This window comes from Aureobasidium namibiae, assembly GCF_000721765.1.
Source record: "Aureobasidium namibiae CBS 147.97 unplaced genomic scaffold scaffold_9, whole genome shotgun sequence".
NCBI lineage: Eukaryota > Fungi > Ascomycota > Dothideomycetes > Dothideales > Saccotheciaceae > Aureobasidium > Aureobasidium namibiae.
The window spans coordinates 396,743-410,431 of NW_013581200.1; the positions used below are offsets into that span (position 1 = coordinate 396,743).

Sequence of the window (13,689 nt, forward strand, 5' to 3'; positions counted from 1 at the left end):
CTTTATGCAAGTATGTGTGAAAAGTCGGACGGGATTGAAGTGGTATTATGGTGCGTGTGGAGTAGATCGCTGCTTTGCCAGGATCCGACGTCGATTCGTCAATCCTGCCAAGCTTTAGAGTGTCATCGCAATCCAGTCTACCTACCTAGGTAGTAAACATACTATCTGACTGTTATGCGTACCCGGTGGAAGTTTCAACAGTTTGATCAGCATGATCTATACGAAAGTTTGATATGCTCGGAGCCTTCAACGATATCGTCTCGACTCTCCTGCCTCCGCATTGTGCAGAGCCGTTCACGGACATGCCGTCGAGATTGGGAAAGGCAAAGTTTTGAGTTTTCCTCTTGCTCAAAGGCGTTGTAGACTTTGGTACCCTACTGAGATTGTTCAGGACTGCAAGCTTGCTCTGAGGACATACCACTTACTGTGGTTATCTCAACTCCAACACTATTCTCATACCGTATGGCCACGGACAGTCTTGAATCGAGGACTCGGATCGATGGACAAGCATAAGTATTCAAACAGACAATTGTTGTTGGTTTAGACGGATTCGTACAGCATGCATATCATCTATCAAGAACATGAGACCTTCATGACTCCTGACTCTTGACTGACTCTTGAGTCGAGGACCAGAGTGGACCGAGGCACGAGCCCGCCCCAGTTCTCCACAAACTCTCCATCTGGTCCGCGGGGAAACCTGGTCTGTGCAGTATGCCGCTCGTCTCGCTCGGCTTGATAAACAGCTACTTCTACTCAAGTACTTGATCAACAATCCTCTGCCTTCTGGCTCTCGCCCTAAGCTACAATTGAAGTAGTGAGTTCGCATGTGTGATTGATGAGGTTGTCGAACGTATGGCCTCCCGAAAAACTGGCAGCATTGACATGTGTGATCGAGGTTGTCCTGGACTCGTGAAACATGCGTGTACCTGCTGCTCTGCTAGATGTTTTGGTGGCGCTGATTCTACCAAGTCTTCACTAGAAATAAGCTTCTACTACGAGCGACAGAATCCTCTTGGCCCAATCAAGCCTCGGCTTCGACCTTGGACATTACCCACAACGGCGTCAATTGACACTATTGCTACTGATCTACCAATCATGAATTGCATCCCCGCATATCGGTCCATCTTTCCTTGTCACACAGGTATGCCCTCGCAGTAGCTTCAAAGCCAGACTCAGATCTCTACTTCGAACATAAAAAGGTAGGTGCATCTCGATATTCATGCACGCTTCATTCCTGTAAACAACACCGATCCTCTCTTTATTCTATACACCCTCTCCATAGTACCATGGCTCGCCACACCGAGGTTGGCACAGGCTCCAATGAGTCTGTGTCCCTTCCTGGAGGCAAAGAAGCCACCCAACACATTGAGCTAGTCCAGACAAGAGACTCTGAGCACGGCAATGCTGGTTACCTTGACAAAGATGGCCTCCGTGTCGACAATGATGAGCAGGGTAGGTCCCTCCTAACTCGATGAGGTTTATCATGGCTAATCAGTCTAGATCATTACACTGAACCTCCCATGTCCTTCAACCGTATGATGAGTCTTATTGCCATGGCGTTCCTCTGGACTGGCTCTCAGATTCCCGTCTATCTATTTGGAGGAGTAAGCCACCTAGCGCTCTAGTGAAAATGTGCTGTGCTGATTTTCAGATCCCTCCTTATATTTACGCAGACATTGGTGGTGCTGATCGTTGGATCTGGCTCGTCCTGGCGAACCTCTTGTCCCTAGCAGCAGTCTGTCCTTTTGTTGGCTCACTCAGCGACATCTTTGGTCGAAGATACGTCGCTCTCGTTGGAGCAGCTGCTATCGTCATTGGCATGATCATCTGCTCTACTGCTCACAGCATGAATGTCTTCATCGGCGGCATGGTCTTCGCAGGAATTGGCGCTGGTATCAACGAGCTTACCGCTCTGGCTGCCACAAGTGAACTTGCTCCTACCGCAAAGAGGGGAAAGTATGTGGCGATACTAATCTTCACCATCCTACCATTCTGCCCCAGTGTCCTTTGGGGACAACTGATAGCTGCCCATTCCTCGTGGCGATGGGTTGGCGCACTCTGCGCCATCTGGGCATTCATTGGCCGTAAGATATATTGTGCATCCGCCCTGAGAGACTGTGACTGACCATTCGACAGTCGTTCTGACAGCCGTTTTTTACTTCCCGCCTCCTAGAGTCAACTCCCAAGGACTCTCGAAAGCAGAAATCCTCAAGCAAATCGACTTTGTCGGCGGTCTCCTTAGCATTAGCGGTATGATTCTATTCATGGCTGGCATGCGTAAGTTCTCGAGTCCTTGATGCCTCCAATCAAGCTAATATACTGCAGAATGGGGTGGTTACCAATACTCGTGGGGCAGTGCTCACGTGCTGGCACCGCTCATTCTCGGAGCTGTACTTCTTGTCGCCTTTGGCTTCTGGGAGGCCTATGGAGCCAAGTACCCGATGTTCCCGAAGCGACTCCGCCAAGAGCCTCGAATCTTGTCTCTGACTCTACTCATCACATTCATCAGTGTAAGATGTGCTTACCATACATTTTCGTGCATCGTGCTAACTATACATTGCTTTAGGGTGCCAATTTCTTTAGTATCCTGATGTTTTGGCCCACGATGGCATTGTAAGATGCCACGATTCTAAAGCGTGTAGAACGATGCTGACTGCCTGGTAGTAACATATATGGCCACGATCCTGTGTAAGGCTTCGAGGACGACCTCAGAGTGAGTGTAGTGAATGCTGACTATCTGATAGTGGTGTAGGTATTCGTGGACTTCCTGTTGGTTTCTCCATCCTGGCAGGAGCTTGTATCGTCCTTTGGCTTCTTTCGGTTTTCCGTGGCCACAACAAGGCGTTGATGATCGTCTCCTCGGTTCTCATGACAGCCGGCTGTGGAGCACTCTCGATCGCTCGTGTTGACAACCTCGGCCAGCTCTGGGGAGTTCTCGTGGTCGCCGGCCTCGGTATTGGTGGCATTGTCGTTCCCGCCTCGATCATCACCACGATTATTTGCCCTGACGATCTAATCGTTCGTTCACACAATCCGATCGGACCAATCCCAGCTGACAAGATCTGTAGGCAACAGTAGCAGCACTGACTCTGGCCATTCGCGTGATCGGCGGATCGATTGGTTACACCGTATATTACAATGTTTTTATTAACAAGTTCGTCCCCTCCGCGACTAAGTACATCGGAGGAACGATGGTATACAAGCTGAACATCACAAGTCCGGCTGTGATTAAGGCGGCCATTGAGCTCACAGGGGCAAGCTTGCTAACGGAACTGGAAACACTCCCGGGTATCAAAGGGGTGCCCGGAGCCTATGAAATGGTTGTATTTGCAGGGCAAATGGCTTACGCGGAAGCATACAAGTACGTCTACTACGTGTCGATTGCGTTCGGAGCCGTATCCATCATCGCAGCCTGCTTCTTGGGAGATATCAACAAGTACAGTGAGTGTCGCCCAGGGTATCGATTGAGCGTTCTTGAGCTGACTCTCTTCAGTGGACGACCACGTCGCTGTTGTTATGCACTAGTACAACTGCGTTCTTGATGAATCTCGACATATCAAACCTAATTAGTGTCTTATTGTGGGCTGATTGAATCGCTCGCTCTTGGACTGCTATCCATGTTCGTTTCAAGTGGAGCAAGAGACGATCCGCCGGACAACTGTGGTTCTGCAACGGGAGACTGTTATGAGTTACTTCAATGTACAAATTCAGCCTTTGTAGAGGCAGACTATTGTCAACCCCATATTCGTCCAGTACTTGCCTTCTTTGCCAAACATCCACTTCCGACCAACCTTTTTTTCCGCATACACAAAACACCAACTCATCACCTGTTACCACGACCCCTCACCAACACCGCTCACCAAACCTTCTTACCTTTTGATACATCGCTCGCATCGCCTTCCTCCATCAGTCTCACTCTTACAATCACTGGCCTTGAGATCCTTGAGTCTCTGCTACCGAAGCTCTTCCACCGTTCACGCATTTGCTCTTTTCAAGCCGTTCTCTCGCCGAAGTGCTTCCTCTGGCGCGACGCTTTCTCCGCGGCAGTACCCTCTCTGAGGAAGTACTTCCTGCCATTGAAGCCCTTCCTTCACAGAGTCCGAAGTCGCTTCTCATCCAGACTTATAGATGTCTGCGTCGAAGAAGACCACGGTACACACACTGACATCTTCACCTCTTCGGTTTCGCTGGCGATCTCAATAGCAGACCTCTTTCAAACCCAAATCGAGGTAACAGGCTGGTGACCCCAAGGATCCCACGTCCTTCTTATCTTGCAACGAGAACAAGAACCAAAGGGCGGCTTATCTGGGCTACGCCACGATCAATCAACTCCGTGATCTAGCCTCTTCCTGGCCTTTGCTTCGCGCGTATGTCCCGTACTATGCCATCAAGGGCAATCTGAGAGTCACATGTTTCAAAGTAGAAAGGACGCGTCGGTCAAGAACGAGAATGAGCGGACCAGGGCAGATCATCATTATTCGACAACATCTACAGTCCTGCACCAATCAACTCTCAACAATCCTCCTAAATCAAACTCAAGATCATTTTAGCAATGTACGGGTAATCTCCAATGTGATCGGTGTGTCGACAGTATGTGTTTCAAGCGAGTGTTGTCGCTAGAGAATTTTGTGAGATTTTTTTGGAGAGGACGTGGTTGTGGTTTGAACAGCTTCACCCACGCGAAAGTGAATGACGAAGGGGCACCTTCCTTTTTCATATGAAATAACTAAACGTCCTCACCTTTGTCAAAAAAGGGCTCGAAGTGTTCAATTCTCAATTCTATCTCACTGCTTTCCACTATTCATCACCTCGGCCTGCGTTCTTCGTACCTCGCAGTAACTCGACTAAGTAACAAAGACACGGCAGCATTTCGTCATCCGCAGCGCGTCGACATGGAGCCAATCGTCAAAGCAACCATTCAAGCTTGCGTCCTGAGCGCCATCTCGAACATTCTCGCTCAGCTCATCTCTTGCTACCGCCGAGGCGTAAGTACTTCCACGGGGCCTTGCAAAGCTCTTGCAATTGTTGTTGCACTGGACTGACTTGTCGGTGCAGCATGGCTACAGCCTCGACACTGGCCCGTTGGTCACCTTCGTAGCATTCACGCTCCTCTCGTGCCCACCCAACTTCCTCTGGCAGTCATGGATGGAATCCACCTTCCCCAGCTACACCTCGCCCGATGATGCCGGTACCGTCGCAAGCATCGCTCAACAGCCCCAAGTCAAGGCCGCCCTCGACGCCGCTGCTCCCACCTTGCAGCGCATTGAAGAGACGGCAGCCCCCGTCCTGGAAAAGGCCTCGGCAGCCACCACTGCTCTAGCAGACGGTGATGCTGTCAAGAACGCTAGACGTCGTGCCAGCGAGGGCGTCGATACTGTCAAGGCAAAGGCAAAGGAGCTCGAGGCTCGTGCTGGCATCAACCAGTCCCCTTTGGCCAAACCTCCCACTCGCGCCCAGACCTTCAGCACCCACGATGGTCAAGCTATCGAGAAGAAGATCGACACCACCTTTGCTCAGCCCCCTGCTTCGGCAAACCCCAGAGCTTTGAGCATCAAGAACACCGCTATCAAGTTCGCTCTGGACCAGACCTTCGGTGCCGTTGTCAACAACGCCTTGTTCATTGTCGGCATTGCTTTATTGAAGGGCCAGTCGCTTGATACTGCTCTCTCTGCTCTGCACACGGTATGTGTTGCTCTACATCAACGCACGTAGTGACATGTTTCACTGACATTTACGCAGGACCTCTTCCCGCTTCTGTTCGCCGGTCAGAAGCTCTGGCCTCTTGTCTCGATCATTAGCTTCACCCTTGTTCCCTTCGAGCACCGTACAGTCTTTGGCGGCGTCATTGGCATTGGTTGGGGAGTTTTCCTGAGTCTGATGGCTAACGACAAGTAACCGGTTCGATGCTTGAACCAGCTACGTGCATGTGCTACGATACGAAACGATACCTATGATATCACGCTATGAAGAAGAATCTTAAGACCCCTCCACTCGCATCCCTGTCACGAAGTTGTCTGGGACATATTTCACAGCGAAATACCACAGCTAATGAATGTGACTTGTAAGATTGGACTTGATGACCGACTGCAAGAAGGAGGAAGGAGGGAGGGAGCAACCAGACACACTAACTCCTTCAAGTAAGCTGGGTGTCGTACCTTCTCAGTTACAACTGCTGCTTCTCGATCCAACGAGAGGACTTGTAATGAATTGTCATGGCATTTTCCATTTCCGTTGACTACTCCTTGTAGTATCTACTCTGCCAATCGTTATCAAATCGCTAAGCATCATTAGATGCGTCGTCTCTTGCCGGCTCGCTCCTCTTCAGTTTCTTGGGGGCCTGCTCCTCTCCATCTGGGACCTTGTCCAAGTGCTTGCGAATCGCTGATCAAGGTAGCGCTGTCCGTATCAAATGGTGGGCGTTTCTTTCCATCGTTTGGCAGTGAGCTCTTGGGAACGGCGGGGGTCAAGGAGAAATGGAAGAAGCCCTTGTTGTCCTTTTCCTTCTTAGTGGTCTTCATGCCACTACTCTTGCCTTCCCCACCATCCTTCTCATCGTGGCCCACGCTCTTTGCGATTCTCTTTTCGAGTTTCTTTGCATTGCGCTCTGTCTTTTCAGCCGAGAAGAAACTATTGCCCCACCAAGAAGTGGCCTCTTTCTCGTCTTCGGTCTTTTCCTCTGTATCTTTTTTGGTTTCCTCCTTCTTCTTGTCCTTATCCTCGCCTGCTTCCTCTTCCTCATCGCTTGCTTCCGTGAAGTCCCACATCTGCTTGATCTCGCCTCGAACCAATGCAGTCGACCACAGGCTGCCCAGAACACCAGGGACCAGGTAGAGAAGAGCAGGCTGCGCGTGCTGGAAGATGTGCATGATTCCCAGTGTGACGCACATTCCAAGAATGTAGCCCACAATGGAAGCATAGAAGTATGGTTTCGCGAACGTAGGGATGGGGTTACGCGTGGCTTTCTTGGTAGGATCGTATTTGGGTAGCAAGGAGCGGCCAATCCAGGAAGTGGTCCAGAACTTGTTGCCCCAATGTCCGGTGACAGGGCGATAGGGTTCCTTGTGAACATCTTCCTCGGCCTTGTTCGTGCTCTTGTCCTTGTTGTCGGCATCGGGAGTAGCAGAACTCAAGCGCTTCGTCTGTCTCTTCAGATAGAACATGTAGAGATCAAATCTGAGAGCCAGTCCGATCATCATGCCGGGAATCACAATATCTCCCAGACCAAGCATAGCCAGCTTTCTGTCCGCAGTGACCTGTCCTTCTTCAAGGGGACGAGGGAAAAGCAGCTTGATGGGTACATCGAGTTTGGTGGCTACAGTGACCATCAGAGGAGTGTAGAAAACGAAGTAGATGTCGTAAAAGAACAAGGCGCTCAAAATGAGGGAACCGGTTCCAAAGGTGGTAGGCGACATGAGCTGAAGCGCGCTGTACGAGAAGGCAAAGCCTTGTAGGTTGGTGAGCCACCACGCATCAGATACAAAGTTGACATAGAAGATGGTTGCGAGTGCGAGGACAGTCGAGAGGATTGTGCGAAGAGTAAGAGTGACCTTGAACGAGATCAAGCTGGACAGATGGAGTTGCAAGCGGTACTTGCGTCTAAGAAGACCGCGCAATGTCCAGAAACCTTCGATAATGCGTTCAGGGAGAATGATGCGACCGAGGACTCCTGGTAGAGGAGATGGTCTGGTGCAGATGGCTGAGTGGATTGCCTTTCTTTCAGGTTGGCTGACTTTCCACAAGACTCCTCCTTCAGTGTAGTAATGAGGGAAGCAGAAAGACTCGACCACACCAAGACCGTCATTGATGAGTTTGGCGACGCTGAAAATGGCCATTGCAGAGAAGTACCAACGTAGGACCTTGTTCAAGAGCGAAGCACCCATGTACTTGATAAGTAGGTAAAGACCGCCCAGTGTGCATCCAGCGAGAAGGGGAAAGATGATAGCGTCACTGGGACTCAGTCCCTCCATCTTCTGGATGCCATCCTCGTCATCATCTTGGTCGTCTTGCTCATCGGCTTGATGCTCAAGTTTTGTATCCTTGATGGGTTTTGCTGCTGATGAAGGGCGTGAAAGGGAAGAGTAAGCACCTGTGACTATGGGGAATAGCGCCGACAGAACGAGATGGGTATAGAGGGGAAGCATCGGTTGTACTTGAGCGAATGTGTAGGCCAACATGCCTAGCATTTCGCTAACCGGTCCAGGGCCGGTGTCGCCGCCGTTGGTGGCCATGCTGATGCTGTTGTTGTGTGCAGAGCTGGTAAGATCGCAACAGGGTTTACCTTCTTTTACTCATGCAACTTTGAGCTGCTGGGAAAGGGGAGAAAGTGAAAGAATCAATTGCTGCTGTGGCATGCTCTTAAGTCACGTTGCCTCTTGTCTCGCCGAGTTGGCACCAAAACGCCAAGACACGCATGCGCATTCCACACCAAGTATCAGACAGAACGATAAACTCAATGATATTCAAAACCTATCAACAGCCAAAGGCAACCGCTTTGTCTCAAAGAATGACAGCAGGGAATCCTAACTAACTTGAATCAAATCTATGCAAAAAATCAAATTCATCAAAAACCATGGCCAAGACACCACGTGAAACAGACATTAATCAAGACAACCGAGACAGGACGCCCTCGCTCCTGGCCTTTTGTACAGACAATCATCACAACACACTCTTATTACATGGCATAACCAATGTCTTTCCGCTCCGCGGCAGGTGTACCAGCAGGTGTATGACTACTTTCCACCCGCGACAAATATGCTGCACTGGTGAAGTCTCGCGAGCTTTCAAAGGACGGACGGGTTCTTTCAAAGTCCATGCTAGCCCTCAACCGGTCGAACGAAGGTCTTGGTCGATCGTAACTTGGTCGTGGTGCAGGTGACTCGAATCCACCAGCAATGATCGGAGGTCGAGAGAAATCTATCGGGCTGTGCCCAAAGTCCTCAGACGGGCGAGACGTCACCTGCCCAAACGCAGGGAATGTCCGCTCTGTCGAAGATCGATGTCCAGTATAATCGGTACCATCACTGCCATTGTGCGATCTGGCGTTGCGTGTCGTTGCTGTCGCTGCTATCGAGGGTGGATAGATTGGCCGTTCATCTTCGGTGGGAACCCTGTTATGAGACAACTTGTGAGCAAGTCTCTGCGCCCCCGAAGGCTTGCTTATCTCCGAACTCGAGGTAGAATCTGACACTTTCTCTGGAGGTGGTGGTGAGACGTTGTCCGGCCCTTCCGGATCCACGTTCTTGAGGTAGTCGAATTTGCCTTGTCTGACCTGCTCACGAATAACATCAATGTCACGAGGCATGAAGATCTTCTGGAAGGACTTTGCGGCGAAGCGAGGAAGCAAAGCAATGATGATGACCATCATCGTTAGCGCCCAGAAGCTCAAAGATCCGTAAGCTTCGGCTCCCGCCTTGTAGAAAGTAAAGCCGACCGTGAACGAAGAGTAGATGCCGGTCCATGTCCAGATAAGCAGGATAGAGATCGTCGTGATGAGGGTAAAGAACCAATCCCAGCGGTAGGCGTTCATCAAAATGTAAACATTGGCCACCACCACAATGGAGTTCGCAATGTAGACACCAATGCGCTGGTAATCATTAACGTTCTGACCTGACTCTGTGTTGAAGTTTGCTGGTCGGAAAAGCAGGTAGGGAAGGAAAAAGCAAACGAGTGACTGGTACAGTCCGTCAATCATATATGTCCTGAATGTGTGTCAGCTCAAGTATATAGCTCAGAGTCATCCCAACGTACCAGAACTTGATTTGTGTCCATTCCTTTCTCTCGATACCACGCCTGTAAAGCTGGGGAACTGCAAGCGACACTTTATCATCGACATCCTGATCCAGGATACCCATCAATATGACCGGCAAAGAGGTGAACGCTAGGTTGTAAAGTAGAATGTACGAGTAGTCGAAGATGTATGAACAATCGAAGTTGGCGAAGATCTGGTACCAGAAGAGAGCGAAAGTCCAGATGATGTTCTGAGTGATGTCAGCGATGATTCGATGTAAATCAACAGAAGCAAATAGCATACCTTGTAGAAGAAGTTTGCGATGGTCTCTGCGAGTCTGCGGTACGACCAACGTCCGTGGACTAATACCAACCTTGTGAGGAATCTGAATTGACCAATCGCGTAATCAGAAGACATGACTGCTTGTCTGCCTTCCTCACCAGCGATACCAACTCCAACATGAGCTTTTTGAATCATGGCGACGTCGTTAGCACCATCGCCAATAGCCAAAGTCATGACGTCGAGCCCATTCTTAACCATGCCAACAACGGCAGCTTTCTGACTGGGACTGACACGACAACAAAGAACCGACTTGCACTCCTTGCACAAGAGCAAAAACTTCTGCCTCAACTTGTCGTCAAGCATCAGCTTCAGCGTCTCTCCATCGATGACTACGGCGTGAGTCGGTGCTGGTGGTTCGTGGTTCTTCTTTGCAGCCTTGAGTTCTTCGTCAGATCCAGTTTTGCCGAAGATGGCCAGATTCTTGTCAAGCTCTGCCTCAGCGCTGGCCAGGTTTTCATCTTGAACATTCAAGACAATCAGGTCCATATCATTACCTAGCAGATTGCAGGAGAATCCGATGTTAATAGCTGTTTCGACCTTGTCGCCAGTCAGGACCCACAGCTTGATCCCTGCCTGGGCAAGGAGCTGAATTGCATCGGGTACACCATCCTGGAGTCTGTCCTCAATAGCGGTTCCTCCCAGAAGCGAAAGGTCGCGTTCGATGGCGTCTGAAACCTCTTCGAGCTTCTCTTCACGGTTCTGGATAGCCGCTGCAGCAATATCGTGCTGTTTGTTCCAGGTCTGGTACTCTTCTTCCCCGAGTTCTCTCTGAGCGATACAGAGAGTACGAAGACCCTCCCGAGCGAACATCTCAAGATGATCAGCAGTTGTTTTTCTCAACTCTTGCTGTTCTCCCTTCCTGAGTCTAGAGTAGATGATACTATCGGCACCTTTGCAGAAAAGGACAATCTTTCCATTGGGCATGCGTACAATGGCACTCATGCGTTTTCTGGATGAGTTGAACTCCAAGATATTGAGCACAGTGTACTCACGCTCGTCACCAAGGACGTTAACGATGATACCATCGTTTGAACGACCCAGGACGGTGAAGCCACAATCTCTGGCTGTTGCGACGAGCGCAGCCTCGTCAGGGGATTGTGCTTTGAATTCCAATTTCGGCGGATCACCAGGAGTGCGCTCAGTAATTACTGTATGACAAAGCGCGAGCACGAGCATGAAATATTCGTTTGCTGCTTTTTGTTCAGGTCCAGAAGCTCCAGTCAAGTCGGAAACATAATCAGGCGCCACAAAGGTCACGTTTTCGTCCAGAAGATAGGGGTTGTCGTGTAGCTTGCGTAGATCCTCGAGCATCTTAACTTTGCCGCGAGCTATTTGTATACGGGCTTTAGCTCCTTCGGCGTCCGTGTCGATTCCTTGTCGTTTCTGCATTCCCGCCAGAGCTTCAGTGTATGCTTCTCCGTAGGGCACGCCGTTGATTGTGACTTTTTTGAACTCCATGACGTTTTGGGTGAGCGTGCCAGTCTTGTCAGAGAAGATGTATTCAATTTGACCAAGATCGTCGGAGATATTCCACGACTTTGGAGTGCAGGGATAATCGACAGGCGCGTAGTACATGAAAGTGTCACTGTAGATGAAGAAAGCCTGAGCAGTGCGGATAATCTCCAGAGTGATATAAAGAGAGATGGGTACCAAGTTTTGGAAGAGAATAATGGCAGCCCAGAATGTGATGAAGCCGTTGAGGCCTGGCGTGCCACCGTAGGAGCCAAACTCGAAAAAATCAAGCGATTCATTGCCCTTGCCCCAGGTAGTACCTTGGACAAGAGCGGAAATGAGACACATGAAGAACAGGATGATGAAATTGTAGATGACGTTCCAGTTCAGGTCCTTCGAGATTTGTGCGCGTTTCGTTGGGGTGATACCAGAGTTGAGCATGATCTTGGTTTCCTCTCCAGTGAAGACGACGATACCCAAGACCCACTCGGTGTTGCGGATAGAACAGCCTCTAAGCAACATGTTGTTAATAGAGACTGGTTCGGCCATCTCCGCAGCTTCAACCTCAGAGTTCTTGCTGCCGTGTTGCTTCCATCGAACAGCTCCGCTGTAAGAGTAAAGGTTGGCATGGGGCGGCTCACTTTCCAGAGTAAACTCGGCACGTTCACAGTCACGAGCTCTCTTGACCTTCTGACTGCAGTGCAGAGCCTGGCGCACCTTGAGGTTGGTCTCTCCATCCAAGTTCTTTGTTTCCACATAACAAGCACCGTCAGGATCTGAAGTCGATAGAACGACAATGTCTGCGGGGATGGACTCTTCGTTGTAGAGCCTTACAAAGTCTCCAACCTGGACGTTTTTCCAGCAATCTTTCTTGAATCGCGCTTTGCCGGTGGGTTTGCTGGGGTTGATAATGTTGCCATAGAATCGCTTCGATATAGGCGCGCTAGTGTCAGTAGGATCCTTTGCGACTTCAACGACTTGGTGCGCGTCGCCTGGTCTGAGAGCATCGTTTTTGAGGGATATGCTGACGTGATCGCCCAAATCCATCTCTTTGCTCCCTTCCATAGAAGGAGCGGGCATCGGCGAGTGTACCGGAGTCATCTCCATAGCACCAGGCTCTTCGGTAGCCATGGTCATCGCAGACATGCGCTGAGAATGCATGGATGGTCGTCGGGTATCTGCAGAAGGTCTGCCCTCGTCCAAGGCTTTGTCTTTCGGGGAGTTACGTTTCTCATCTTTTGGCTCCTTGCGGTTCTTCCAGAGGCGCCATACATATGTGATGGCTCGAGTGTTTGCTTTCTTGAACTTTCGCCACAGCGAGATTCGGTCCTCGGCTGTGTTGACGTTTTCCCAGTCGACAAGGCGGTGGGCAGGTGCGTTGTTGAGCTCATTGTCAAGAACAGTTCGTCTCCAATCTTCGATTGCATCCTTGACTGCTGTGATGAAGACGATGACGATTAGCGGTACAGCACTCAATCCGGGATTGGTGGCGCCGAAGATGGGGAAAATCTGACAAGGGCTGGTTAGTACAGCTTTGGGAGCAGAAGCAAGCTTGATGGCGAGTTGCATACCGAGAGGATAATGATGAACAAGAAGTAGATGTTGGCGATGTTGTGGAATTGGAACCACAAGTTCTTGGGGATGAAACTGATAGGTGTGTACTTGGCAGTGCGGATCTTGTTTCGCACAAATTGGGTGGTAGGATGGCCTTCCTCGTCGCGTGCATCTTCGGGCAGTGGCATGTTGAAGAAGACACGGCGACCGGCCCCAGCTTGTTCCACCGAGGCCTCGGATCCCTCGGGCACGGATTCGAGATCAGTCCCATTTGACTCTCGCTTAGTCGAGTCGTCGGTGGAGCGCTTTTTATGCGAGAGACGTCTGAGGATGGATTGGCGTTTTGTACCCCCTTGCGAGCCGGTCACTCTCTGCGTAGCCCAGCGTAATCGTTTCGCGGGGGCCGTGTCGTGAGGACCCGAGGAAGCCTCATTGTCTTCCTGGTAGGGTTGGATGGCCATGGTGAGGTATAGATAGACGAGGCAAGATAGAAGATTGTTGACCGGTGTTGACCATAAAAGGTGGGCGCCGAGGCGTCCAGGTGAGCCTCAGGAGCCGGGATCAGGCTCGTTGCGGAGAGGCTACAAGCATGCGATACAGAGTGAGCGAGCGAG

General features: G+C 50.5%; 4 protein-coding genes across 4 annotated transcripts; 2 read left to right on the plus strand and 2 right to left on the minus strand.

The window, feature by feature from the left end:
- Positions 1-1,286: 1,286 nt before the first annotated feature.
- M436DRAFT_47296 (MFS multidrug transporter-like protein) lies at positions 1,287-3,525 on the plus strand (the record flags this gene model as incomplete). Its single annotated transcript, XM_013571562.1, has 10 exons — positions 1,287-1,452; positions 1,501-1,604; positions 1,652-2,084; positions 2,137-2,277; positions 2,326-2,510; positions 2,567-2,613; positions 2,665-2,688; positions 2,745-3,018; positions 3,069-3,441; positions 3,494-3,525. The coding sequence occupies 10 exons, from the start codon at positions 1,287-1,289 to the stop codon at positions 3,523-3,525; spliced, it is 1,779 nt and encodes a 592-aa protein (XP_013427016.1).
- A 1,367-nt stretch (positions 3,526-4,892) lies between these two features.
- M436DRAFT_47606 (uncharacterized protein) lies at positions 4,893-5,895 on the plus strand (the record flags this gene model as incomplete). Its single annotated transcript, XM_013571618.1, has 3 exons — positions 4,893-4,985; positions 5,056-5,682; positions 5,740-5,895. 3 exons carry the CDS (start codon positions 4,893-4,895, stop codon positions 5,893-5,895), a joined length of 876 nt encoding a protein of 291 aa, XP_013427072.1.
- A 794-nt stretch (positions 5,896-6,689) lies between these two features.
- Positions 6,690-8,195, minus strand: M436DRAFT_14686 (peptidase A22B, signal peptide peptidase; the record flags this gene model as incomplete). Its single annotated transcript, XM_013571465.1, has 1 exon — positions 6,690-8,195. A coding segment is annotated over one exon (1,506 nt), but the record flags the coding sequence as incomplete, so codon positions are not given.
- A 476-nt stretch (positions 8,196-8,671) lies between these two features.
- On the minus strand, positions 8,672-13,536 carry M436DRAFT_64051 (phospholipid-translocating P-type ATPase; the record flags this gene model as incomplete). The annotated part of the gene is made up of 4 exons (XM_013571686.1): positions 8,672-9,698; positions 9,748-9,977; positions 10,031-13,030; positions 13,093-13,536. 4 exons carry the CDS (start codon positions 13,534-13,536, stop codon positions 8,672-8,674), a joined length of 4,701 nt encoding a protein of 1,566 aa, XP_013427140.1.
- Positions 13,537-13,689: the final 153 nt, after the last annotated feature.